Source organism: Rhamphochromis longiceps, linkage group LG20, assembly GCF_057381845.1.
Source record: "Rhamphochromis longiceps isolate RC_006_pf linkage group LG20, R_longiceps_female_GT1.1, whole genome shotgun sequence".
Classification (NCBI taxonomy): domain Eukaryota; kingdom Metazoa; phylum Chordata; class Actinopteri; order Cichliformes; family Cichlidae; genus Rhamphochromis; species Rhamphochromis longiceps.
The window spans coordinates 23,930,901-23,957,084 of record NC_140576.1 but is presented as its reverse complement, the minus strand read 5'-3'; the positions used below and the strand labels follow the sequence as shown (position 1 = coordinate 23,957,084).

The following is a 26,184-nucleotide window of genomic DNA, read 5'->3' as shown; positions in this document are numbered from 1 at the left end:
AGTAGACCCGCGCTAATTGGAGACATGTTTTAAGGACAATACCTCAGCCACCATGAAAGGGTTAGGAGCCAACCGCAGTCGTCACCTGTCTGACTCGTGTGAACCAGCGGGCTGTTCCCAGAAGCCTCTGTGTCCTTTGACCTCTGACCCTCACAGCTCCTTTCTGTTGAGCCCTACTATAAACCACTATGGCACTCTGGACCCCCATCTCCACCAGTGCCCTCCCACCAGCCCCACCACCTTGACTCCTGACTGCTTGCTGCCTTTCAGCCAGATGTCCAACAGCAGCACTTTCCCTCGTCTGCATTTTACCTCTCAGACTGACCAGGTTGACTGCTCCCAGGCCTGTATGGCTACTGGTGGTGGAGTTGGGCAGGGGAGCAGGGCAGGGGCACTATCCACATCCTTGTCTATGGGTATGGGCTTGGGTCTGGGCCTGACTGGTGCCCCTATGATCACCAGTGGATCGGCCACTATCTCGTCTGCAGCAGCAGCAAAGATGAACCGGTTACCTTCCAGCCTACTGGATCAGCTAGAGAGGCACCTGCCCCTACAGCGTGATGGCTTCAGTACACTGCAGTTCCACAGAGGCCGTATGTCAAAGCAACGCAGTGAGAGCCCAGGACGCATACGCCACCTGATGCATTCTGTGCAAAAGCTGTTTGCCAAGTCTCAGTCCTTGGAAAACTCTGCAATCAAGGGTAGCTTAAATGGGCGCTCTGCAGGAGGAATGACTGGGACTACAGGAAGTGGTGAAGATAGTGGTAGACCAACCCGCAGGAGCAAAAGTAAAGACAGGGCTAAGACTGAAGGGCAAAAGCAGAGACCTAGACCTAGTACACTAGGCCTCTGGGGCTCAGATGATGCCCTGGACACTGACACTACCAAAGCTGGCACTATAGCTGTAGGTTACCGCAACCCACTGAGCATGATGACTCTTGGCAGAGCGGTGTCAGACAGCCAGGCCCCTCCAAGACATATTCCACAGGGCTATAATACAATTTCTGCACATACTCTCAAGACCTCCAAAAGCAGCAGTGACCTCAAGTTCCTGGCATGCCCAGCAACACAAGTAGGATCCAAGGAAGAGGAAGAAAGAACTAGGGGAAGCAAGGACGATACACTGGTGAAGAGGGGCTCTTGGTCCACTCTCACACTTACCCAGGCTAGGCAGGTGTTGCAGAAGGGCTCTGCTACAGTCAACAGGACCATGCTTAAATCAAAGTCATGCCACCAAGACTTGGCACAACAGTTCCTTCAGGTAGGAGGGCTTGTGAGTATTCATCTCCATCATCATTTTTTGGAAGTTTGCATGGATCTGTTTATAATTTCTCTGTGTATGTCTTGTTTTTTTTAAATGTTTGAGCACCGGGAATCTTTATTGTCACATTTGCAGAGTTTCTCACAAGTCGTGACAATCATATCACCTTTTTTAAGCCATTGCTGCACATCCTCACAATCATATTGCGAAATACTAGGAAATGCCAGCAGGGATACTGTATTATCCTGTATTTTAAAGTTTTTCACAAAGCATTTGTTTGCATAATCCAGGTCCCCCTGGGCGACTGGGCAGGAACTTTGGGTCATGGAAAGACCAAAGGAACTGAGATCCCTTGTCGAAGGATGCGCAGTGGCAGTTATGTCAAAGCTATGGGAGACGTAGAGGACAGTGATGACTCAGAAGGAAGCCCCAAACCTTCGCCCAAATCTGCAGCTCGTCGCCTGAGCTACATGAAAGCCACCCAGCAGTCACTGAGTGAGCAGCAGCCGCCACCGACGCCACGCAAGTGAGTCCCACAGTGTAGTGAGTCAAAATATGACCTTGTTTATCATGCTCATTGTTTTGCCACTGTTGATTTTGTGCCCTTTTACATTACATCCATTAAAATATAAACAGGCATTGAAGGGGTATTTGCTATAGGGGTATTTTTCTCATGCCTCCAAAGGTAGTCAGCAGGTGGCAGCATCCTGTCATGAATAAATGTCAGTGTGTGCAAAAGTACTTGGTCAAAACAAGATCATAGAAGATATACATTGGAGATAAAGATGCAGTCTAAGGAAAGGGGACAAGAAACTACATACATTCCATTTTTATGTGCTGCAAAAGCAGTCGGTGAACTTGTTGCCATGTGTTTTACCTCTACATCCAAACGGACAGGCCTCGTTGCTACGCTCTCATGCGGGAGGATTATCTGTGGTCATCTCTACAAAGTGCGTGCTCTATGCAGCATCTGAGGTCAGTGTAACCTAGAGGCAGGCAGTGTGGCCCTAACCACCCTAAGTGATCCTTCCACTGTTTTCCATCACTTTTTTTGCCTAACCCTGCCAGTAATTTTCCTCTCCACCCACAGTTCCATCTTTCACCTTGCAGGTACCCTGAGTGGCGTGTTAGTACTTTTACCCACTTTCTCAAGTCCTGATTTCATAATATGTAAACTTTCCATGAAAATCACTCCAGCACACCCTGTTGCTTATTGCACACACATTTTCACTAACACCAGGCGCCAACTCGGCAAGGCAGAACAGAGGAAAAATTTTTTAAAAATAAACTGAAATTCAAATCTCTCAAATTCTATTTAGCAGTTTTGCTCTTGTATTGTTATTTCCTCTGTACTGCTATTTAAGCGCTAGTACACATCACTATCCACACATCTCAGTCGTGTTTAATTTGAAAAAACCCAGGGGAACATTTCCCTGGTTTAGGTTACTCCTGGATATCATCAATTAAACACAGCCCCTTACTTATTCCAGGCTCTGACTTCTGAGAGGCTGATTATTACGTTCACTTCCACAGCACCCTGCCGTCCCTGAAAGAGCTGTCCACTAATCGGAGCCTTGATAACTTAGACTGCCTGGTGAGTCCTTTAGAGGCCCCTCCACGCCACAGGAACAATGATTTCAGCCAATGCTCTGGCACACTGGGCAGAGGCTCGGGCACTCAGGTATGTCTATGATCTCTTTATTATTTATTGTTGTTATAATTGACAAAGATAATTTTAATCAGTCTGTTTGAATTGGGTCTTTTATTAATAAGTTCCCACAGAGAAGTAGTTTTATTTAAGTGAGCAGTGTACAAAATAATCGAAAAAACCCAACAATCGTCTTTTGAAAACAGTTAAAATATTAATTTAATGAAGGAAAGATTTAAAGCTGGATTTAATGCAACAATATTTAAAGCATACATACCTTCTAAAATTTCTAAAATTGCATAAATTTGATTGACTTCAAGAACCCGTGTATATAAAATAGACTGCCACAACCTTTACATTTTGAAGCTACTGTGAGAGAATATTTAAATGAATGTCTATAAGACTGCAGAGATGGTTTATGAATAAACCAGTCGGGAATAAACTTGACGAATCAAAATGATGCCTCAGAGTGTTTGCAGAATTTCAGAGTGGAAGATATGACTCAGTAAAAACCTGAGGGAGCTTGTTGTACATCTTCATCAGCAGGATTGGAGGTAAAAATACCTTTCATAGAGAAGGAATGGCATCACTATCTTTGGAAATGAAATGTTTAATATTAATGATAGAGAGACTCGATTTAGGCCAGAGGTAAAGTCAGTCGGACCTAAAGGATTTCTTGGTACTCATGCACAGCTTTTGGAATGAGCAGGCCTAATTTTTCTTGTTTATATGCCACCCACAACACTTTCGTATTTGGTCCTGAAATGCCAAATATAAAAATAACTGCTGATGCTTGTTTCTGCTTCTTTTTATGTCGCTTGATCAAACATTTCAGTTGCTGCCGGATGTCAATGCTTTTTCCCATCGTGCAGTGACAACACAAATCCATGCAACAATGAAAGCTATTTTAGGCAACTCAGACAATGCATTGTGATTTACTTTCATACTGACCCTGAGGCAAGCACAAAACGATTAACCTGGTTCTAGGTTTTAGGTGTGTTCAATTTTTATACCACTGAACACAGATGTTAAAAATGCCATATCTCTTTAAAGTATCCTACAGCTTTATTACTTAGTATAGACTTTTAGACTGCCCACACACTTCAAATTTCCACATTTTTATTTCCAACCCCATCACTCATCTCACAACCCCACAGATTTGTTTTGTTAGTCTTTGGATGACACCCAAGACCCAGTTTTAAAACCACTGCATAAAATACTTGAATGTATAAAGCAGTTTTAGGAAACTCCTCACACGACCACAGGGACATTTTTACCACATCTCTTTTGGCTTCATTTGCTGTTGATGCTTTGGTTTTACTTTAGTAAGATTTTTATATCTGAGCAGTTTTTCCATCATAAGCATAGGTCTGTTTAATGCATGTTTATCAGTCTGCCCTCTGCCCTTAGCGTGTGAGTCTGCACACGTTCTTTCAGGTATGCGGGCAGGGCTGTGGGCACTCTGTACCATACTGTGAGGGGGAATCGCAGGCTGTGGAGGCTCTGGATCTGCCTGCGCCTACATGCTTCCGGTCGCGCAGCCATAGCTACCTGCGGGCCATCCAAGCAGGCTGCTCCCAGGATGAAGATACAGCTTCTGTGGATTCAGAGTCACCACCACCCACTACTCCAGGCTATAGCTACAGCTCCAACACCAGTGAGTACCTGAGAGAAGAAGGTGGTCTTATATGATTGCAATAAGATTACAAAGATTTGAAATTACCTTCGAGTCATTCAATTCCTTTTGAATTCATTTATATAGCACCAATTCACAAAAACAGTGGCCTAAAGGTGCTTTACACTATAAGGAAAAGACCCTACAATATTAGAGAAAAAACCTCAACAATCAGACGATCCCCTGTGAGCAAGCAAACCAGCCTAAAGGAGGGGCAGTCATCTAGGGTCACTGGCTTGGGAGATGAGAAGAGAGAAAGAGCATAGAGAAGAAGAAAGACAAACTATGGGAGAGAGGACAAAGGTAATTGTATCAGGAGTATAAAAGAGGAGCGTAGAAGAAAGTGCATCATGGCAAGTATGAGCCTAAAGCAAGCATGGTTCAGGGTCAGATGATTTCTGCTGTATTTACTCCGCTTCATAATAGCAAAAATAAGTATTGTCTGGAAAATTGCCCCTTAAAGGAAGAGGCCACTTTCCTGAAATCCAACTTGTTTTACTGTTTTTGAAAAGTACACCGAGTAACAATTTCACTGTGTATATTTAGTGTATGCAAAAGACACCACATGCGCTGCTATTATAATAGTCTTGACAATACTGTACACCTTAACTATTATAGGTATAATTCAAATAAATAGTAGGTTACTTTCCATTGTTAAAAACGTAAAGTAAAAAGGTAGCACATGCAAAAAAATCCCAGCCATTTTGTAAAATTTATAATAATTTTTTGTGTGTATGTGTTACCTTTTTACCTATGGGGTTTAAGTGTTAACCCTTGTATGGTGTTCGGGTCTGTGAGACCCGTGTTCAGTTTTTTTCAAAAGAAAAATTAAACAATTAATTATTTTTTCACGTGTAAATGTGTTGTGTCTTTCCACTCACTCCACTTGATTATAACTGATTTATTTATAACATTTTATATAAAAGAAAAACGAGAAGCACATTAATTCATAAATGTGATCTAACAAAGGTAAAGGGAAAAAATTAACCATGTTTGCTGTTCATATGTCTTGTAATTGGGATGAAGTAAACATCTGTTGAGTAATTTAACATAAAATTGTTTGATAGTGTTAATTTGGAAAGCCAAAACTCTAGCGGGTCCACCAGACCCATGAACACTGGCTGAGTAACAAAAATACGAACACCACACAAGGGTTAAACTTAAATGACTGTGGTTTAGAAATACGGAAGGCAGATCCTTTTAAAGATCTATGTAGAGTATTCCTCTTGTTTTATTGCAATAGATAAACACATATCTACCAGAGTACGGGCTTTTGTTATTAAGGTACTTATGCTTTAACAATAAGAGTTTGCAGCATATTCAGTCTGCAGCTGGATATTGCAAGCTGCTCTCTTCTTTATCGCTGAGAAAATGGATGGAAGATGTACAGCACCTTTCACATAGTCATTATTAGATGGAAAACTAAACTCAAGAACATTTTGCTTGGCACATTTTTTCTGTATCTTTTTACATTTATGTGTAACATTATTGTTATGTTTTCAGGGAAAAGTGCGCAATAATGACTCCTCCAGGCTGACAGGGTGAAGGGTAGAGATGCTGTTTTAGAGAGATAGAGAGATTTGCAGCTAAGCAAAGAAAACTATCTATTTTTTCGCCTACAATTCAGTTCAAGCATTGTTGCAGTAAAGAAGAAAAAATCTGAACATTTCATAAAAACATCTACTGTGTCTATAGTAAATTCATGCGGTAAATCAAGCTTCACTTCTGTTTTTATGGTGCATGTGTGTATATATTTGTGTATTATTATTATTATTGAACAAATTGCCCTGTAGCTTAAAAGTGTCAGACTTGTGATGTGTGGTTAGTATTTTTCTTCTAAAGAGTTCTATATGACTTTGATGTTAAATCATAAATTCATACTTATGAGTATTTTTTTTAAAAATTTTAATTATAGTCCGAGATACTTTTAGAGGTACTTTTAGCTATTCACCACAAAGATCTGCATGTTTGATTTGGCAGTTTTACACCCTCCCTGATGCCACCCTCCGATTTATCTGGGCCAGCATGAGGGACACACAAGCCTCTGATCTCCTGAGGCTGGTTTTATTTCCCTTTGCGATCTCAAGACAGGGATCTTTCACATGTAAGGCAAATTTGTTAACTACTACAACATAGAGGCAGGTGGATTTTTCTTAGGTCAATAGTGAATCAAAGTTTTAGGGACTAAAATTTCTGATTATTAATGTTTTAAATTTTTATCTGATTTGACTTTTGCTTCTGTACATATGCGAATGGGAAAAAGCTGGACTCTATATGGACTCAATGTATTTTAAAAAATAGTTAACAAGCTAATGTAAGAACAGAACTTGACTCTGTATCACCACTGCTCAGCTGTCTACTCTGCTACATGTACTGCAGAGAGATCTAATCTTAAATAATGAAGATCTTGAATAATGACGCTGGAGCTATTCTGCTGAACAAACTATGTGACTTTTTTTTTTCTAAATGACCACAAACATCTTTTTTTCTTCTTCTTTATGTTCTGTAAAGAAAAGGTTTTCATCTCAGCAGTGTCAGGACAAGGTATTTGCCCCATTTCTTATTTCTTATTTTTTTATATACTTGTTCCACTGGAAGTTTCCAATCATCAAGCAAAATGTAATATTAGACAACGATAACCTGAGAAAATATAAAATGCAATATTTAAATTATGATTTCATTTGTTAAGGCAAAAGAGCTATCCAAACCTACCTGGTCCTATGTGAAAAAGTTATTGCCCGTCTTGTTAAGTCATTAATTAACTGTGATTAACCACATTTTTTGAGCTAACATCAATTTCATTACCTATACCAAGGCCTGATTACTGGCAGACCTGTTGAACCAAGACACCACTTATATAAAACCTGTATGACAAAGTGAAGTATCTTATAAGACCTTAAAAACTACACACCATTCCACAGTTATTATTATTACAGTATAAAGAAACTCAGGAACAGACGAGAAACAAAGTCATTGACATCCCTCAGACTAGAAAGGGTTACAATGGTATTGCCATTTCTAAGGGTTTGGGACTCCAGTCAAACACAGTGAGAGCCATCATCCACAATCGGAGCAAGCTTGGAATAATGGTGAACCTTCCCAGGAGTGGCCAGCCTACCAAAATTACTCCAAGAGCACATTGGCAACTCATCCAGGCCACAAAAGAACCCAGAACGTCAATTAAGGAACTGCAGGCCTCACTTGTCCCACTTACGTTCAGAGTTCATGATTCAACAATAAGAAAGAGACTGGGCAAAAATGGTATCCATCAGAGAGATACAAAAAACCCACAGCTAACCCAAAAGAACACAAAGGCTCTTTCTCTCATTTGCCAAGAAAAAAACATCTTGATCATCCCCAAGATTTTTTGGGAAAATATTCCGTGGAGTTTTGAGACAAAAGTTGAATTTGTTGGAAGGTTTGTTTAGGGTAAAAGTAACACAGTATCAGTACATAAAAAGAACATCATACCAACAGTCAAACATGGCAGTGGTAGTGTAATGGTCTGGGGCTGCTTTGCTGCTTTAGGATGGAATCATTAATTCTGATCTCTACCAGAAAATGCTGAAAGAGAACCAACACCAACAAGTTCAACCATCAATGGCACAAAAAAGAAGAAAACAAGTCTAAAAAGAAAAGTGGGCCAAAATTCTTCCACAGCAATGTGAAAGACTCATTGTTAGTCACTGCGAACGCCTGACTGCTTCCAAAGGTGGCACAACCAGTTTTACAGTTTATTGGGGCCCTTTTTTCATGAAAGGTCAGGTAGGTTTGGATAACTCTTTTCCCTTAATAAATTAAAAAACTGTATTTTATGATTACTTGTGTTATCTATGTCTAATATTGGTTTGTCGGACGATCTGAAACATAAAATTGTGACAATCATACAAAAAATAAGAACTCGGGAAATACTTTTCAAATACTTTTACCTGTGTAGCGATACAATATATATCTGTGAAAGATGAATATAAGCTGATAATGTTGGTTGAGCTCTACGTGCCACCCAGCAATTTAGAAATGTTTTCTGTCTAGGGTATCTATTTGATATACTGCAATTCACATGTCTCATTGCTTCATGTACCTAATTCTATTAAAATCTTATATATGAAAACCCTATATTTATATTGTACTCTTGCCTCAAAGACTATTTTTTCTGGTTTCTTGCAGGGTTTTTTTTTTTAATTAAAATCACAGCATTATAGCATGATTGTAATAGGAGAATAAGGCTATATAATAATAATTATAATATATATATAAAGTAGGGGGGACATAGGAGGAAATAGCTCAGTTCACTCCTTTGTTGGGGTAACAATAGATCACCACATGCTGGATATGTGCTTATTTTTTTATGTCTAGACTTAAGTCCGTTCCCGCGGCGCCGCAGACAAACTGAAGCGCACCTACCGTGAACACATTCATAAACAACGTAATACCCAGACATAAACCAATCACCTTCGTGTTCGATTAGTTTGAGGTCCGGCTCTGTCCAATCGTTTAGAGAAATCGGTTACGGAGAAAACGTGGACTCCAATCCTCGTCGTCAAGGGCGTGTACTACAAATCTTTTCTTCACAGTGTTCGTTGTGTGTCTCCCAGGCACTACACCCGTGTCCATCTCGTCCGCCGTTCATGAATGAACAGAAAATAAGGATTTCTCCGAGTCCACCACTAACAGTAAGGTCTTTGTCACCTTTTTCCCGGTTGAGCGTTATGGTTCTGACAGCCAGCTGCTGTTTGCTACGCTAGCAACAGCGAGCTAACGTAAGCTAATGGTGTGGTAGGTTAACTAGCTAGCTAACGTAGATGAAGAAAGAGGATGAAACCCTGATACAAGCTGTTTGAGCAAGGCGAGGAGCAGCAATGTTGGCTGCCTGTTTTTAGAGTGAAAAGCCATCTCTTTGTTGCCCCGCTGATATCAACTATACAGCGCCTCCGGGTAGCATTACTCAACGTTAAATACCCTGTGTGATAGCACGCCGCGGCAAGCCCTGGACTGGCTAGCAGCAAAGGCTAACGGTAGCGGAGCCGTCACCAGCCCGTTAGGGACATCCCGGCGCGGGCTTAGTTTGGCTAACCAGCCCGTTTATTAGCTAACCGTGGCTAGTGGGTTGTGTGGGTGAGTGATCTTATATTTCCAAATAAGTTTTTATTAGAGACTGTTGTAAGTCGTAATCCACTGCCACAGATCGTTAATTAAAACGATAAAGAAGCTCAGCGGCTCAGTGTGCTTTAAATTGAGCTCATTGGGTATTTAATTTATCTCCCCGGTGGTCTTTTGGATTAACGTTAGATGAGGTAACGGCTCTCTCTTATCCCGGGTATGTGACAGTGATGTGTGTCCAGAGGCACGAAGAAAGCTATGATTCACGTTTATCTGAACCCACATGTACAATCATATTGGTCTACTATAAAATGCTTCCCTATAGGTCAGAAAGTGAGTGCTGTACTAAAGCTCATAGTGTTGTTTTGTTGACAGAAACTAGGTAATTTTTAAGTCGACTCCACTTGTAATGGTACCGGTATATTTATTTTCTAGACGTCCTGTGGTGTGAAAGGAACAAGTAATTGTCTGGACAATCCAGCTTCTTGAAATGATTTTATCTCACCTGGCACAAGTGGCTATATTTGGTCCAAAGGGCCATCTTTATTCATTCAAGACCTGTGGCACAGTCAATAATTTATCAGCTTCCTGCACTCAGTAGTGCTTCGCATTTCGGACACTTCTGCTTAGGCTTTTTAAGGACCCCTGAAACAACTAGGATGTGCACATACAGCACTGTAACATTAGAGCGAAACACAGTAACCGTACTTAGTGTTTAAATTGACTACCATTGTAAAGTTAGAAAGTAAAAACTTAAATCCTGCTTAACATGTGACCAGGTGTAATCAAACTAGGTGGCTTTGAAGCTTCAGAAAAAAAAGGTGTGTTCACTGTATCCAGAACTACATTAAACAAGACTTGGTGTGGCTGTGTTTTATCATGGACAGACTATGAGTCATTCTCCACAGTATTACACACTCTTCCTCTCACACTCATTGATGAGGTAATCTCTTGACTGAATGGCAAAGCAAGTGTAGCTTCTCAATAAGGTCAGCAGCAGACGGGCTTTCTAATGATGAATGTGGAGCTATTTGTTAACACAGTTGGACATTACAGTAAAGGCCAGTCCCATTTCCTGCTCTAATGGAATGCCTTTATCTGAGAACTGCTTTCGCATTGGTTGAAATACTTTTGTTCAATCCAAAATCGCCAGCTCCTAAAAAATACAGTTGATTTTTAACTTTATGTTGTATTTTGCGTGCTGAATACAACAATGTGTCTCAGTGTAATATACATTTTGTGTATTACACTGAGACACATTTTAGTTGTGTTTAGTCTAGACATCAGACATAACATGTTTACTGACACTAACAATCATGTATGTGTTTCTGTGTAAAAAAACAAATCAACCTCAGGTTGTTTAATTTATTTCAGTTATATTTCTAAGGGGCACACTTCACTCATGTAGAGCTTAGTGTTTTTAATTGGTCATTATTAGTTTGAAAGAGAGTGCTGTATTTTGCAGTGAAAATTATGGAGTTGTGAAAGAGCTAATCTCAGAGACTTGTGGCATGCGTCCTTGATTTAACTGATTAGCTTCCAACCCAGACTGTTGACGTACTCCAATAGGTCAGATGTAGAACCACAGATGGCCTTAAAGATGTCAGACATTTCAGTAGAAAATGATCTCCAGTAGTAGGACAGTTGGACATGTTTTTGTCTGTAGACAATTATATGGAACATTTAATCTTATAATACTAGACAGAATAATGAATAACCTGTAACTGTAGTATTAATGAACCCATAGCTGTTTGTTTTCATAATGTACTTTTGGTTTGATGTTGCAGTCTGTTGATCTGTGTTTTGTGTAAGCGCTTTTGCTTTTCCTATCAGTATGTAAGCTTTGTCTGTTTAATGGCTGGCTGCCTTTCCTTCTCAATAGATGGTTTTCTCCCATGAAGTCTGCCTGCCCTACCCAGTGATTTACTGTGTCTTCACTGACACCTTTAAGCCTGTTGCCCTTGTTTCTTAAAGAGTTGTGGAAAAGCACTATGTAATCCATACCCGATTCTTGAAACTGTGGTAACAAAATTAATACATGCCACATAATGGAGCTGTAGAAACCAGCAAAATTACAGTGCAAACCAACCTGTCATTTAAATATATACAAAAACTAAAATTTGCATGAAAACCTTACAGTAGGCTGTATTAAGCTCTACTGTGCAGGAAAAGATCAACTGTTGGTGACTGGCTTCACTCCAAGTGTTGGTTTTCATGAACGTTATACTAACCTGCTGTAACCTTAAAAGTCTAAGAAGTTCAAGGCTTTCTCTTTCTAAATAACATTTGAAATTCCTTTGTTATCCTGCTATGGTAATGTTTAACTAAAAACTCTGACACGCCTCCAAAGAGTACCTCAAACAATAACAGGTTTAAGCCTAGACACACTCAAACTCAAATATCCTCCTATTTTGTGACGTCTAAGATCCTTTTGATGCAGAATCCCTTGTGTAAATATATCCATAATTTCAACAGATACCCCATGCCTAATTCAAATGTGTTATAAAACTCAAACTAATTTCCAGCTTACATGTAATTGGTTTTGATCAGATGCTCCATTTTGCATTTAATGGTTATTTAATTTGATTTAATTCATTTTTTTGAATCTCTGAATGCCTTCCTGTACATGTGAACAGTGTTTGTTTGTTTTTTCGTCAGAAGTCATGCTCAGCGTGTGTCCTGCTCTAATCTTTCAGTCTGTGACTCCCACAGTCTGTCTGTCTGTTGTGCAGTAACACTGGCTAATCTTGGACAGAGCTTCCATCTCTTTTCATGATACTTGGCTCATGTCCCGAAAGGTTTATTCACAATAGGCTACAATATTGTTTGTGAGGGTTGGTGTGTGCTTTGCTTTTATGTACACCGAACTTGGTGCTTCAGTAGAAACTAATGTTAAAGCACAGTTTCTCCCCTTGAAGTTCACTCTGCAGCAGCCTAATTAACACATCAGACTGTAAGTCAGAACTCAAAATGAGATCAGCTGTGATCACAACTTAAATCCCAAACTGGCACACCAGATATCTTAAATTAAAATAAGAAAGTAAATCAAAAAAATAAATAAACAGTTCTAATGGCATCAGTACACAGCTATGAGAATAGTCAGTCATATACATGGATGTTTTAGGCTGGTGTTCAGGTCGCATTAGTGGTCATCTGATAGCACTCAGACAGACCTGCTGATGGAGCCAGAGCATATTATGGGTCAGAGACTGCATAGCTCTCATAAGGGAAGCAATTTAAGAATTGTTTGATGATCATAGTGGTGTTGACAGCATTGGAATTTATCTAAATTGTTTTCTGAGTAAGAGAGAGCACCTCAAATAAGTGATTTGAAGACTCCTGCTGTCCATATAACCTTTCAGACTGGCAATGGGCTTTCTGAGTTCTGTTAGCTTAGTGGCTTTTAATGTCTCAAATAGCTATACTAAAAATAGAAAATGTAAAAAGTAAGAGAGTAGATGAAATGTTTGAGCTTTTAAGCCGTTCAAAGTGGGTACATTGAAACTACTATTAAATGAAAAATTTGTTTTACTATAACAATGATTACAGTAATAACAGTGTATTTGATTAAATATTGGAAACAACTTGAAATATATTTCTTGTGTTGATGAATCTACAGAGAAATGTAAGTAAAATGTGTAACTCCCCTAGTTTTTATGATACTTAAGAGTTTCAATTCATTGTTTAGCTAACCATCCAGCGGTTTTATTGTTTTGGTTCCCTGTCGGCGCACTCACAGCACTAAGTTTGGCCACACAGAGCTTCGTGCTTACTTTTTGTTTTTTTCATAGGTGCACACGCTCCAAAGTTTGAGATATTTGGGAGGCCATTATGAGTTTACGTCCAACTTCTAGTTTGAAAAAAAAAAAAAAGTAATAGTCTATAGCATTCTTTATACTTCTACTTTAGCTTTTTGTTTTGTTTTTTACATGTGTAAAACAGCAAATAGGCACAGCAGGGCTTTTTAGACTTGGAGGTGCTCTTGGTTTGTCATACATTGGCTGAAGTTCTGGAAGCAAAGATAAACCATCATCAGGCTATCAGCTGATCTTGACCCAATGTTTCAGGCATCGCAGACCTCGTCCATCGCTTCTCTGCACTACCCCACATGAGGGCAACTGTCATATCACATACTGATAGGGCTGCCACGATTTGTCGACTAGTCACGATTACGTCGACTATCAAAATCGTCGACGACTGATTTAATAGTCGACGTGTCGTTTGAAGCTTTGTAAGATCGCAAAAGACGCAGGAATAATAGCAGGATTTAAGAGTGTAATAACGGACTGAAACAGAAGATGGCAGCACTGCATGTACAAGGATTCCAGCTGCCGTTAAACCCCGAAGAAGAAGAAGTAGCTGTGTCCCAGAATTCATAGCGCGGCCCAGCTTAGTTTCCAACAATGGCGGTAGCTAGTTAGTTTTAATATTACTCTTATTATTCTTTCTGGGTCACAAAATAAACGTTTAACATATTTTCAGGCGAGAATGTAGCTGTGTAAACCTCAAATATCGGCTCAGTTTATCAGGACACCACCACATATTTTCAAAAGCGCTCCGACGTTTTCGGAGACGTCTGTTACCCACTAGCTCGATAGCTAGCTGGGGGCTAGGTCACTAGCGCCGTGAGAACACCGGACTCCCGGCAAATTGTTTTCAAACCCACCGCCGTCTTTCGCGACTCAGGTTAAATATATATGAGTCACTTAGATAAATTAAAAATGTTGTTGTTTGGCTTTTTTTTTTTTTTTTTTTTTTGTATTTTATTTGTTCCTGAGTAAATCGGTTTGGCTGAGATTAAAGTTATAGTTTTTACACAGCTGAATAAACGTCAAGCAGACAGCTGATTATCAGAAGTGTGAGATGCTGGAGAATATACCCTGGTGTCCTGTTATATTTTAGATAGCAAGGAGTTTATTAAACTTTACCGAAACAATCTGCAAATTTCATTAAAATTGAATAAACTATCATCTTGTCTTTATTTTTAGTTAGCACCTTAAAAGCTTAAAGCTGTAAGCTAATGATAGTTATATAAGCTGTAGTTTTACGTCCAGTGGATGATGATCTGATTAGTCGACTAATCGCAAAAATAATCGGTGACTAGTCGACTATCAAAATAATCGTTTGTGGCAGCCCTACATACTGACAAAGGATAGCAAAATAGGTTATGCCACTTGCAAGAGGTGTAAACAATCTGCAGTCAGCCCCCTTCACTGTGAGTGAATGTTTGTAAAGGCCTATTAACTTATTTGTTGTTGTTACTTATAAATTGGGCTATTGTTGAATTGAATGAAAAGTGCACATGTGTGGTTAAGTGTTGACAGATATTTGGCTTATGATCAATTTTATTGCAGTGTGCAGTTAAGACCCAGTGCAGTCACCCAGCAAATGCAACTGAGGCATATGCTGTGACTCTGTATGTAGTACGACACAATTAACTTTGGGAATTTCATGCATCTAAGCTATGAGTACTACAAGAAGTGCCTTTCTTTGGAAATAATAAATGTTCTGTTTTGCTCCTACGAAGGCATGGTTTCTAAGTTTGACACTGCTCGCCAGGGCTGCATGAGTGACACATAGGGTGGATTCCAATCCACAGACATGTTTGTGTATGTTTGTGGGATTTAATAAGGGCTTTACTGGTTCTGTGAGTCACAGGCTGATGATGGGAGTGCAGTGCCTACAGAATTACAGGGTGATAGGTTGCTATTTAAATTGAAACCACTACCCAGTAGAATAAATACTGCATTTTTATTATTGATTCAAAGTGGTGAGCTTTAAATTACTTGGTCAGCTAATTTTAAAGAAATATTTCATCCATCATGTGTGTCAGTAAATGCTGTATGTGGGTAGAAGCATTTGCTACTGTGTATTTTGCAACTCTTTGAGGCATATGTTGCTGATTATCGCACTGTTTAAATAGCATGCTTCCCCTTATTTCTTGTAGAAAGCCTGTGGTTTTTCCTGGTTCCTTGCTTTTTTCCCCTTTTTTTTCATATTGTAGTACATTCTATATCATGCACCAAAACCCTGCATTCAGACTGATGACAGAAAAAGAGGTACCGTTCCTATTCCTTCACCCTGAGTCAGATTGTCTTAGTTCAGTGGTAATCCACTTTCAGGCCTCATTTCAGTTTCCCTTGAAAGAATTTGTAAGCGCATAGTTCATGGGTTTCGGAGTGCCAGAATATGAAGCTTTATGTAAAGAAGTGCTCTGCTAAAGGCAAACAGTGTATCGGTCCAATACTGACCTAAATTAGTGGATCGGATATCGGAGAGAAATAAAAAATGTAATCCGATCCATTAAATATCACGAAAGCACCTCACAAAACTTGTAACATGGCGTAACTCAGCTCATAACCTTAGCACGTCGGAGCAGTATGTGTCACGTGATAGAGCAGCTGTGGCATGCGAGACCTGTCGGTGGTCTGGTTGAGCAGTTGGAGCCTCGCTACCAAACCGGCATTTCATCTCCGAGAAAGTTATCCCAGAGAGAAGTAAAGCAAGTGTGTAAGTTCATCTCTGAATGTTTGTAAAGCATTCCCACGTTAAGCTTAACAACTGATACTGAATAAGGAGCAACTGCCTCTTCTCTCTCCCACCCTCTCCTGTTGCTGCTTTAGTCATGAAGCTGATCAATGATCGGCTGATCGGCTTTTCTGTTCTCTTGTTTGTTTTTGGCCCACTTTGCACCAGAAAGAGGAAACTAGCGGCTGAACAACAGCAGCACGTTTAAGCTTGATAAGCTGTTGTTAGAATGTATTTAATATTACTTTCTACACCAGGATCCTTTTCTACATAGCTGACAGCTGGTAACTGTGCAGGGGCGGGTCTAGCAAAGTTTAGCCAGGGGGGCAGGTAGGGCATTAACAGGGAAAAGGGGGCACAAAGACATACTTTTCTTTCTTATTCTCATTTAAAATGTCTAGCTTTTAACAAATAATTATCTGAATCTTACACCCAAAGTTTTAATCTGATATAAGATGTATAGAAGTCCATTACTGTATATAGTAACTATTAAGTCTAATATGCCCTAGTAAGCTATAGTACTTTTTCCTTCAGGAAAGTACCATCTGTGCAGTCTGCACAGTCTTTCTGTTGAAGAAAGATGTTGAATCTATTTAATTATTGTGGAAAAATAATTGATTTCTGTGCATTTTATTTTATTTTTTTTGCATGTGCATTAAATTAAAGTTGATTACGTCGATTAAGCATCGATGTAATCAACCTAACCCTGTTAGTTAGGTTGCTTAATATTTTTGCCAAGTACTCTTTAAAATACCATAATAGGGAGGAATGTGTAGGTTTAAGTTTATTAGATTGATCAGTATTGCTGAACTATGAAATATTTTGGGTGCAGTGTATTTTTTGCATACGGGTATAACAGAATAGCTTTAGTGTTTTTGTTTTTAAACTTGAGTTTGAACTTGAAAAACAGTTTTATTGATTAAAAAATACACTATCTGATTCATATCGGTATCGGCAGATATCCAAATTTATGATATCGGTATCGGACATAAAAAAGTGGTATCGTGCCGTCTCTAGTTTTTACTTACTAAATACTTAATTATAAAATAGTAATTGTTGAGTATTGGATTTGAGTTTGTAAAATGAAAAAGTCATTATTAGGGATGGGTATCGTTTAGGTTTTATCCGATACCGGTGCCAAATCGGTACTTTTGAAACGGTGCCGGTGCTCAAACGGTGCTCAAACCGGTGCTTAAAGAATGGAGAACACAAAATTGGTCCAAAAACCTCTCATGTTCAGCTGTTTTTTGTAAAAATATAACAATGTTAGCCTTTTCTGCAGCTATGGGGCATATATGGTATCACTCTTGGCTGGAAGCAGTGCTTAAACAATGGAAAAAAACACAAACTTTGTCCTAAACCTCTCATGTTTAACTGTTTTCCACTTTTTCTTTGGTCATTTTAGCCTTTTTAGCCAGGGTGAAGGGAGTATCTGCCATCAAACAAGAAGACAGCCGCATGTAGCTATGATGATGTTTGCTAGTTCACCTTACATGCATTAATGTAATAACGTGGTTAGCCTACTCAACGTAAATTAGCTACTCATGCAGAGAAGAACGGCTGCTGCCACCATCATCCGTCATCATTTCTGCTACACTGGCAGGGCTAGGGGCCAGGACTCTCCTCTTCGTGTTTTTGGGGGATGTTGCATAACAGGCAACCCACCCGCAGTAGATGCGCTCGGTGTGAGGTCTCGCAGCAAGCTATCAAATACGGCGCATTTCTGGGCTTTTAAAAAAAACGCTATGCGTCACCAGGTGTTTCATCGGATTTGAGGTGTTACCTCCTTTGACAGTATCACAGTATCAGCTTAAAGCACTTGTTGCAGGCTGCTGAGTTTGCATATTTTGCTATGAAGTACAGCCCGACTTTTGACCGCTTCGCCTTGGACATTTTTAATCTGTAGCTCTGCTCTAACAGAACGTACGTACCTGGCCCCGCCTACTATCCTCGGAAACGTAAAATGATTGGCTAGAATCTAAAGTGTATCACAGCTCAGGAAAAAAATCACCGAAATAAAGCACCGAAATGTGCGCTGCTTTTCGGTCTGGTTACTACCGTTTATGTCAGAACCGGTGCCATGATGGCACCGGACACCGGTACCCATCCCTAGTCATTATTGAAAACACTAGTCGTCGGTGGAGTTTCTCTCTGATCCATTCTATCCTGTTTGATTTGAAAAATTAAGAACTAGTAGCCAAAAATCCATAGGAGGAAATGATGATAAGGACCAAATTCTACGTATCTATGCATGTTGCTGCCGATATAGTGTTTACAAGGCCAGTTGTCGCTGATTGGTCTAACAAAGCTGAATGTATTGAGAACAAATGAAAGAGGGAGGCTCAATGGTAGTTGAAAGAACAGAGCAAGTGGAGGAGGGGAATAAAATACAATTGTTTGATTCCTTTTTGTTATGCTGTGGAAACAAAAGAAAAACATCACACACACAGATAGCCAGTCAAGTTTTGAATGTTTTCCTGCTTCCTTTCCTATTCATACATTTACTGAAACATGTCAAGCATGACTGGGGAAAAAATGCAAAATGCAACAGGATAACTTTATTTATATGACTAATCTGTACTTCAAATGGGATGAAAACACAAACAAAAGCTCAAAAATAGACTGCTACCCTCAGTTCCTGGATCCATAAGACCTAGAACTGTTGAGCTGAATATCACTAGAGAAGGCAGAGTTGTCTGCCTGACAGTCCCCAGAGCAAAAGGCCTGTGAAGGTGTGGCATATAAAGGAAGATCTCCAGAGACAGGCTGACGTCAATGGAACACAGCCACCAACAGAAGTACATTACTGTAAGCATAGAGGTAGCTTTTAGTACGGCCCAATAGAGACAGCAATAAGGGCAAGGTACACGTTTGTTTTTCAGATAGCCATGTTAATAGTTTTATGTTTTGGCATTTGGTACACACCAGCTGGCTTAGGGCTGGCTTAGTCGTGCTTTGTTTCAGTAGTCTTATGTGACAAAGTGCAGGATTCCCTTTCTAAGCCTTGTGTTTTCATTCTTTTTGTTTTCTTTTTTTTTCTGTTCTTTTTTTGTCAGCAGTCAGCAATAGGAAAGCTCCACCTCCAGTCCCTCCCCGTACCACCTCCAAGCCCCTCATCTCAGTGACATTACAGAGCAGCACCGAGTCAGCCCAAGACACATACCTTGACCAGCAGGACCGTGGCAGTGAGGTCAACAGCCAGTCAGGACGGAGCAACTCCTCTGACAGCCTCTGTAGCATACGCACGGGTAGCCTGGCTAAGGGGACCCAGCCTCCACCAGCGCCTGTCCCTGCTGCAACCCCAGCACCATCTGCAGGCTCCATACCTCCTGTTCCAGCCCCCCGTGACCTCCCAACTACCACCACCACAACCACTACTGTTGCTACAAGTACCACTTCCACATATACTCAGTCCCAAAATGACACCCTAAGCAGTGGTACCACTCTAGAGCAGCCCCCGACTGCACCCAAGAGGAAACTTTCCTCTATTGGAATTCAAGTAAGTTTCTTTTTTTTGTTGTTGTTGTTGCTGGAGATATAATCAAGCAGAGACAGACAGACAAACAGAGTTGCATTTCACTGATATATTGTGTTGTTCATTTTTCAGGTTGATTGTCTTCTGCCAGTTCCAAGAGAAGAACCCCTGCTGCTGGCTAAACCTCTTAAGTTTCAGTCAATCGGAGTTCAAGTTGAAAACGGCAGGCCGTAAGTATACACTCATGTTTCCAGGCTTAAGCCTGATGTAGAGTTCTGTGGTAAATTTATGTCCTAATTTATGAGGTAACTGGAAATTGCTTTCATTCCTACACTGGAACCTGAAGTTACTAGGTAGATCTGATGTAGAAGTATAATTATAATTGTAAAACACAATAAAGAAAGAAAATAGATTTTTGTGACAGAAGATGTTAATTTTTACATCTTCTAATTTTTGTCATTAGTGGTTTGATTTGAGTTTCATTGATCAGCTTCCTGCAGAGGTCCATTTTATATGCCCAGATGGGTCACACCTGTTTTTGCAGTACAAGATGGGGAGGGTTGGATAATGTTAAATAGGCACTATAGATGTGCTATAGTTATATTATTGGCTTTAAAACAATGGTATTCTGGTGGTGGTGTTTGTTTTTTTTAACTCTACTGTCAGGCCTGGTTTTAATGTGCTGTAGCTCTTGTACTTTTCCCTTCCTAACTGCATGCACTTACTATCTCATTATTTCATCTCTGTTGCTCGTGCATCTGCAGCCTATACAGCAGTGAGTGGCTAAGGTCATTCAGCAGTCAGCCTGGCAGCAGCATAGCGCTCTGATTGATGGATTTTTACTCTTGTTTTGACTGTAGTGAGCTGAACATAGTGAGAAAGAGGCCATTTAAACTTTTGCAGAACACTGTAATTTCCCGTAATCACATTTGTTTGACAGTCCACTCTTTTTCTCCTGCTCATTATCTGTGAAGCCAGTTGTCTGATAAGCTTTCATGTTGTATACCTGATTTGTTGCTAATATCTGTACTGTCACATCCTCAATGCTATCTTTCCGAGTCTTTGCAGTAAATGATAATGCACAATCAGCTGCCACAGTCTTGTCAGTCAAATGCACTGACCTAGATCTGTTACTGTGGAACATGTTTGCCCCATCACTTAATTGTCTTTTTTGTTGAAGTTTGTCAGAAGCTGATATTTATGCATGTGTCTGCAGTCTCAGCCGGGACAGCAGCATGGCCTCCAGACAAAATACAGAGACTGAGCCTCAGGAGCCTAAGGATGCCGCACCCATAGAAAACAACACAACCAACTGCGCCAACAGTCAGACGGTGAATACTGCGCCGAACGGACGGGACAAAGCCATGGAGCAGCAGCCACTTAAACACAACTCAGCACCATCCAGGATATCCATCTCACCCCCAGAGACTCTCGACCCAGCTTTAGACCCCTCCTCGTTGCCGCCTCCAGATCCCAGCCTCGAGTCTGGAAACTGCAGCAGCCAGGGAGATGCTGTTCAGCCTACCACGCCAGCATGTCTCAGAGACGGCAACTGGTTTCTGAAGCTACTGCAGGCTGAAACAGGCCGCATGGAGGGATGGTGTCAGCAGATGGAGCAGGAGACCAAAGACAACAAGCTCTCAGAGGAGGGTAGGTGACAGAAATGGATAAGGTGGCTATCAGCACATTTACATAGGCCCCATTTTACTTTTGTCATGTGTCCTGTTTTCAGATAAGATATAATAATCTCATTTGCCCTTTGCCACATATGCTGTATGCCTGTCTGTTGGCCAGATCACAAATCCCTTTGCAATCTGTCTTAATTTTCCCACGCAACATGCAAATCAGGGTTGGGCCTTTTCCAGACTGGTGTTATCGCTTCTGTCGCTCTTACTCCCTCTCACTCACCCATGCAGATCAGCACTATCTCTGTTGTCATTCAAGTGCAAAACAGATCAAGGGCCAGATAAATCCCACAGCATGTGAGATTAATGTCAGTTTACACATGTAAGAAAGTGCTGTGTTTACGCACAGTATTTACTTGGTACTTGTTTTTTTACATTTTGAACATTTGGCTTGAATCCTCAACTAGTAATGAAAAATTGAAATGAAATTATTAAAAAACTAAGCATATTAGGTTGATTTCAAGAGTATCTTTCAACGTTAGATGTTAATGTGCTACAAAGAAAGATGTTTATTTTTTTTTAAAAGAGCCACAGTTGTATAAAAATTGAAAGAAATCTGCTATCAGTTAATTGCCAAGAAGAATTGAGTTGCTGTGCTTGTTAGTGAAGTTCACCGACAGGACACTAGGTCAGGTCTCATCCTGACCTTGATTAAGGACACAGAGACAAAGCATGACAGTCATTACTGCCATTGATTCACAGTACTACAGCTTATTAGAGAGGACGGGGGCAGGGTAAGCATTAGTTTAGCTATAACAGAGCCACTGCAGACTCATTTCACTTATTCATGTCCCAAAATACCACTCAGGCTCTTAAGTAGATCAATCTCTGCAATGCCTTAAATATGAATGAGCAAGAAGCAGATGAGCAGTGTAGGCTCCTTCAGATAATCATTCCTCCTACTCTCTGTGGACCTGAATTATGAATTTCCATTTACATGCAAATACATGACTGAAAGAATCTTTTGTTGTCAACGCTATAAAAGAGTTTATAAAATACTTGTAAGAAAATTATTTACTGTCAAGCAAGGTTAAATGGTAATTGTTAGTAAACACATTGCATCACACATCTTCACGTCTTGACCCTTTATGTACTTGAACTCAGACATGCAAAAAGACTCGTGTATTAACTCTAAAACTCAAAGTTTGTTTCTAATGTGTCTTTTTATTCTAACTGGAAATGTTTGTTTGCTTGTTAAGGGTTTGTCATATTTGTGTCTTTGTAGTTTTGGGGACGATCCGCAGTGCAGTAGGGAGTGCTCAGCTCCTCATATCACAGAAGTTTGAGCAGTTCAGAGGGCTCTGTAATGAGAACTTGGTGAGTGGCTTCATTATGTCCTGTTGAGTGTGTGTGTGTTTGCTGTCCTTCTTTTGTTGCCCAATTGTAAAAGATCATTTGTTTTCCATTATTTGACCTACGTAAAGTGAGATCTCATTATTTTATGTTAATTAGGAAAGTTTCAAGCAGAAATGCAAACTTCACACCGATCTTACACGATTGTTCACTTGTCCTACTGCAATATTCTAATTGTTGATTGGCGTCAAATGTATTTTATTTTCATCTATTTGCTTAAAGGCAGGCTGCCCGGGAAGTATTTGTGTGGGTAAGGATGTGACTAATTTTCTCTGTTTGGTCCAAATCTATTCATCTGTCTCACTTTCCTTTCCCTAGAATATAAATGCCAACCCACGACCAACATCGCAGGACCTTGCAGGGTTCTGGGATCTGCTACAGCTCTCGATAGAAGACATCAGTATGAAGTTTGATGAGCTCTACCAACTTAAAGCCAACAACTGGCAGCTTCCTGAGAAGAAGGTGATGTTGGGTACCTTACATTTTTGTTTCACTTGAGATTTTTAGATTGGTGCCATGGGTAGAGTTGTCATAATTAGTCATTCAGCAAAAAGTTAATCAGCATAATATTTCTTTGGTAGTTTTTCAAGTAAAACTGCTAAATGTTCTCTGGTGCCAGCTCCTTAGCAGTGTGAATTTTTCTGTTTTAAATGGCTAGAAATTGGACACCATTGTTTTTTTTGGATAGTTGGCTCATTAAGCCAAATGAAGTTGAAGATATTTCAGAATTTTCTGACATTTTAATTTAATTGACAGCTTGATCAATAATGAGTGTTAATTTCAGTTGTAAATGCAAGCCTGGAGGATTTTAAATTATTTCCTAAGTGCTTAATGGACTACATATGACACTTAATCATCACTACTGGAAGTGTGTTTTGCTAGTGCCACACCATATCTCACTCTTTTCCCCTCTTGACATAATTTCCTCAGGATGAAAACAAGCAGCTTCCATCATCTGTGCCAAAGAAGCAGAGTAAGCCGCGGCTGTCAGCAGAGAAGGACAAGAGCGTGGACTCTGCTGCAGACAAGCAGCGGCAAGAAGCCAGAAAAAGGTTGATGGCAGCAAAGCGTGCGGCATCAGTACGACAGAACTCCGCCACAGAAAGTGCTGACAGCATCGAAATCTACGTCCCCGAGGCCCAGACCCGCCTCTGAGAGCAAACCAGCACCGATCAAAAAATTGCTAACGCACTTCAGACATTCATTGACACAACACAAATCTGAGACACACACAAAATATATATATATTGGATGCACAGCACAGAGGCCAATCCCTCATAGCTGCACAGGAGATATGTGGGGATCACAAATAATCAAGAAAAATGCAGATCACCAACCTGCTGCCATGGGACAGAAGTAACCTTGACAGATGTTAAATACTATTGTTATTATTGATATTATAATAATTATTATTATCTCCTAAAGTATTTCAAGACTGTCTTAAATGTGCAAGTATCTTCGATAAGGACATCCTGTACCTTGTGAGCTGAAGAATCTTGGTATCCCAGAAGTTTACTCTCTTAAAAACTCCCTTCACTGCTGAGTCTACCGGCAAGTTGCGGCTGCCAGGTTTACGAGCTGAGCGACCATCCACACACACTCAGGACACACATGCAGGTGTACTCACTGTCCACAGAGTCTTCCTGTTCTCTCTCTTTGTATTTGGCTGCCACTCGTTGGGTGTGGTGTGTACGCTTTACTGTGTAAGAATTATAAGATGGCGTTAGTGTACTCAGAGGTTTAAAATGCAGAGAACCAGAGGAAGGCAGTAGCATATATATTATAAATATCACACTATTACAATGTTCATTTTGTAAATGTTGTATACCAGATTATTTGTTAGAAAGAGGTCAGTGTTCAGTACCAAGGTAGTTTTTTATAGATCGAGTACATTTACTGTCATGATATATTAGCACTTGATGCAATCATTCACTCCCCATTTATCTTCCTCTTCTTTTCACCAGTGCACATTACACAGTCTGTGGATACCCATTCTTAAAGTCTTACTTTGGTTAGTTTTTGGTAAGGGATATGAGGAAGGATCGCCCAGCCAGTGAGGAAAAAGTGGAATGTATGAAATGTATGCGTTTGCAGCTCATGTTGACTTGATCACTGCACTTTCCATTCACCTCAGATCAAGTTTGCCCACCTTTTGTTATCCTAATCATTCTGACCTTCACTACATCCTCATGCGATGTAGGGGGACCAAGACATTCACCACTTGATATGGCATTCCCATTCAACCAGACTTGTGTGTGAGGGTGGGGGTTTCCTTGCTTCTGGAAAGAAAATGGAATAGCATAGCAATAATAAAATCCTATTAGAACAAGCAATGCAGTAGGTACCCAGTCTTAAGTTATTTAATCAACATTTCAAGTAGGACTTTATTAGCATGAAGGATGAATGTTTTGGGGTTTTCTTTGTTCTTCTATGAACAAACTTTCCTTAAAATAACAAGAATCTCAGGTTGAACACTTAAGCTCAACAGTGAAAACCACTATGGATGGAATATTTATTATACAGCCTCTGGGCCAAAATCTTGGATCCTTTGCCAAATATTCCATAGGACTCCAGGCCTACATGGTGTTCTTCTATAAGGAAAAGGACTTTTTAGTAAGGTTCGGTGATGTAACGAAAGGGGTCAGTTTGACTCCTCTGAAATCACCATTCCTTTACGACCCTTTCTAGCAGCTAGAACTCCCACCCCTTTTGAAAATGAAGAACTGTGGTACAATGTTTGTTTTGGGGGGTTTTTGTTTGTTTGTTTTTTATGCCATTTGACACATTTTTGTGACATTCATCCAAAATGAGATCAATCTAAACATGCGTGGACGTCTGTAATTTACAATAATAAATGGTGCTGCGAGGGATTTGATATTGTGCCAACGTGGCAATGATCATCAACCTTTTAGTTTCATCTTATTAGGATTTTATTTAATGTTATTATTATTTAATCTGCTCATGAATTCAGTTGCCTGTGTGTGCATTCTCAGAAAAGTTTGTGTTTGCATCCGCTCACTCCAGATATGCTATGCCTCATCTCTGTATAAGCTCATGACACTTTGGCTATGGGACTGGAATAGTTTCCGTGTTTCCAGTTTCTTAAATGGAAACTCAAGTGCCAAGGGTATATGAGTGGAACAGGGCATAGCACATACTCATGCTAAAGTGTAGGCAGTGTAGGTTGACTCACTTTTTCTTTTTCTTTTTTGTTGCAAGAGCTGGCTCTCCCCCTACTGGTCAGTTTTTTGCATGACACTCCAGACATTTTGTTCTGCTCCATTTTGAATTTTTAGTTGACGTCCAAAAAGACACGAAATTGAACTGGGAATGCTGACACAACACTGCGTTGTCAAATTTCTTATTCTCTTATTTGTATTACATCAACAATGGACATGTGCATTTCATTGTCCAAAGAAATCATTAAACATCCCTTTGCTACATGTCCTGTCATCATTC

At 40.1% G+C, this 26,184-nt stretch overlaps 1 protein-coding gene across 1 annotated transcript; it reads left to right on the top strand.

Moving 5' to 3' along the window:
- On the top strand, positions 1–26,184 carry dlgap4a (discs, large (Drosophila) homolog-associated protein 4a). Its single transcript, XM_085393356.1, has 11 exons — positions 1–1,273; positions 1,552–1,787; positions 2,159–2,236; positions 2,795–2,942; positions 4,320–4,566; positions 19,269–19,711; positions 19,820–19,917; positions 20,904–21,337; positions 22,598–22,689; positions 23,044–23,187; positions 23,656–26,184. The coding sequence occupies exons 1-11, from the start codon at positions 53–55 to the stop codon at positions 23,878–23,880; spliced, it is 3,366 nt and encodes a 1,121-aa protein (XP_085249482.1). The 5' UTR covers positions 1–52; the 3' UTR covers positions 23,881–26,184.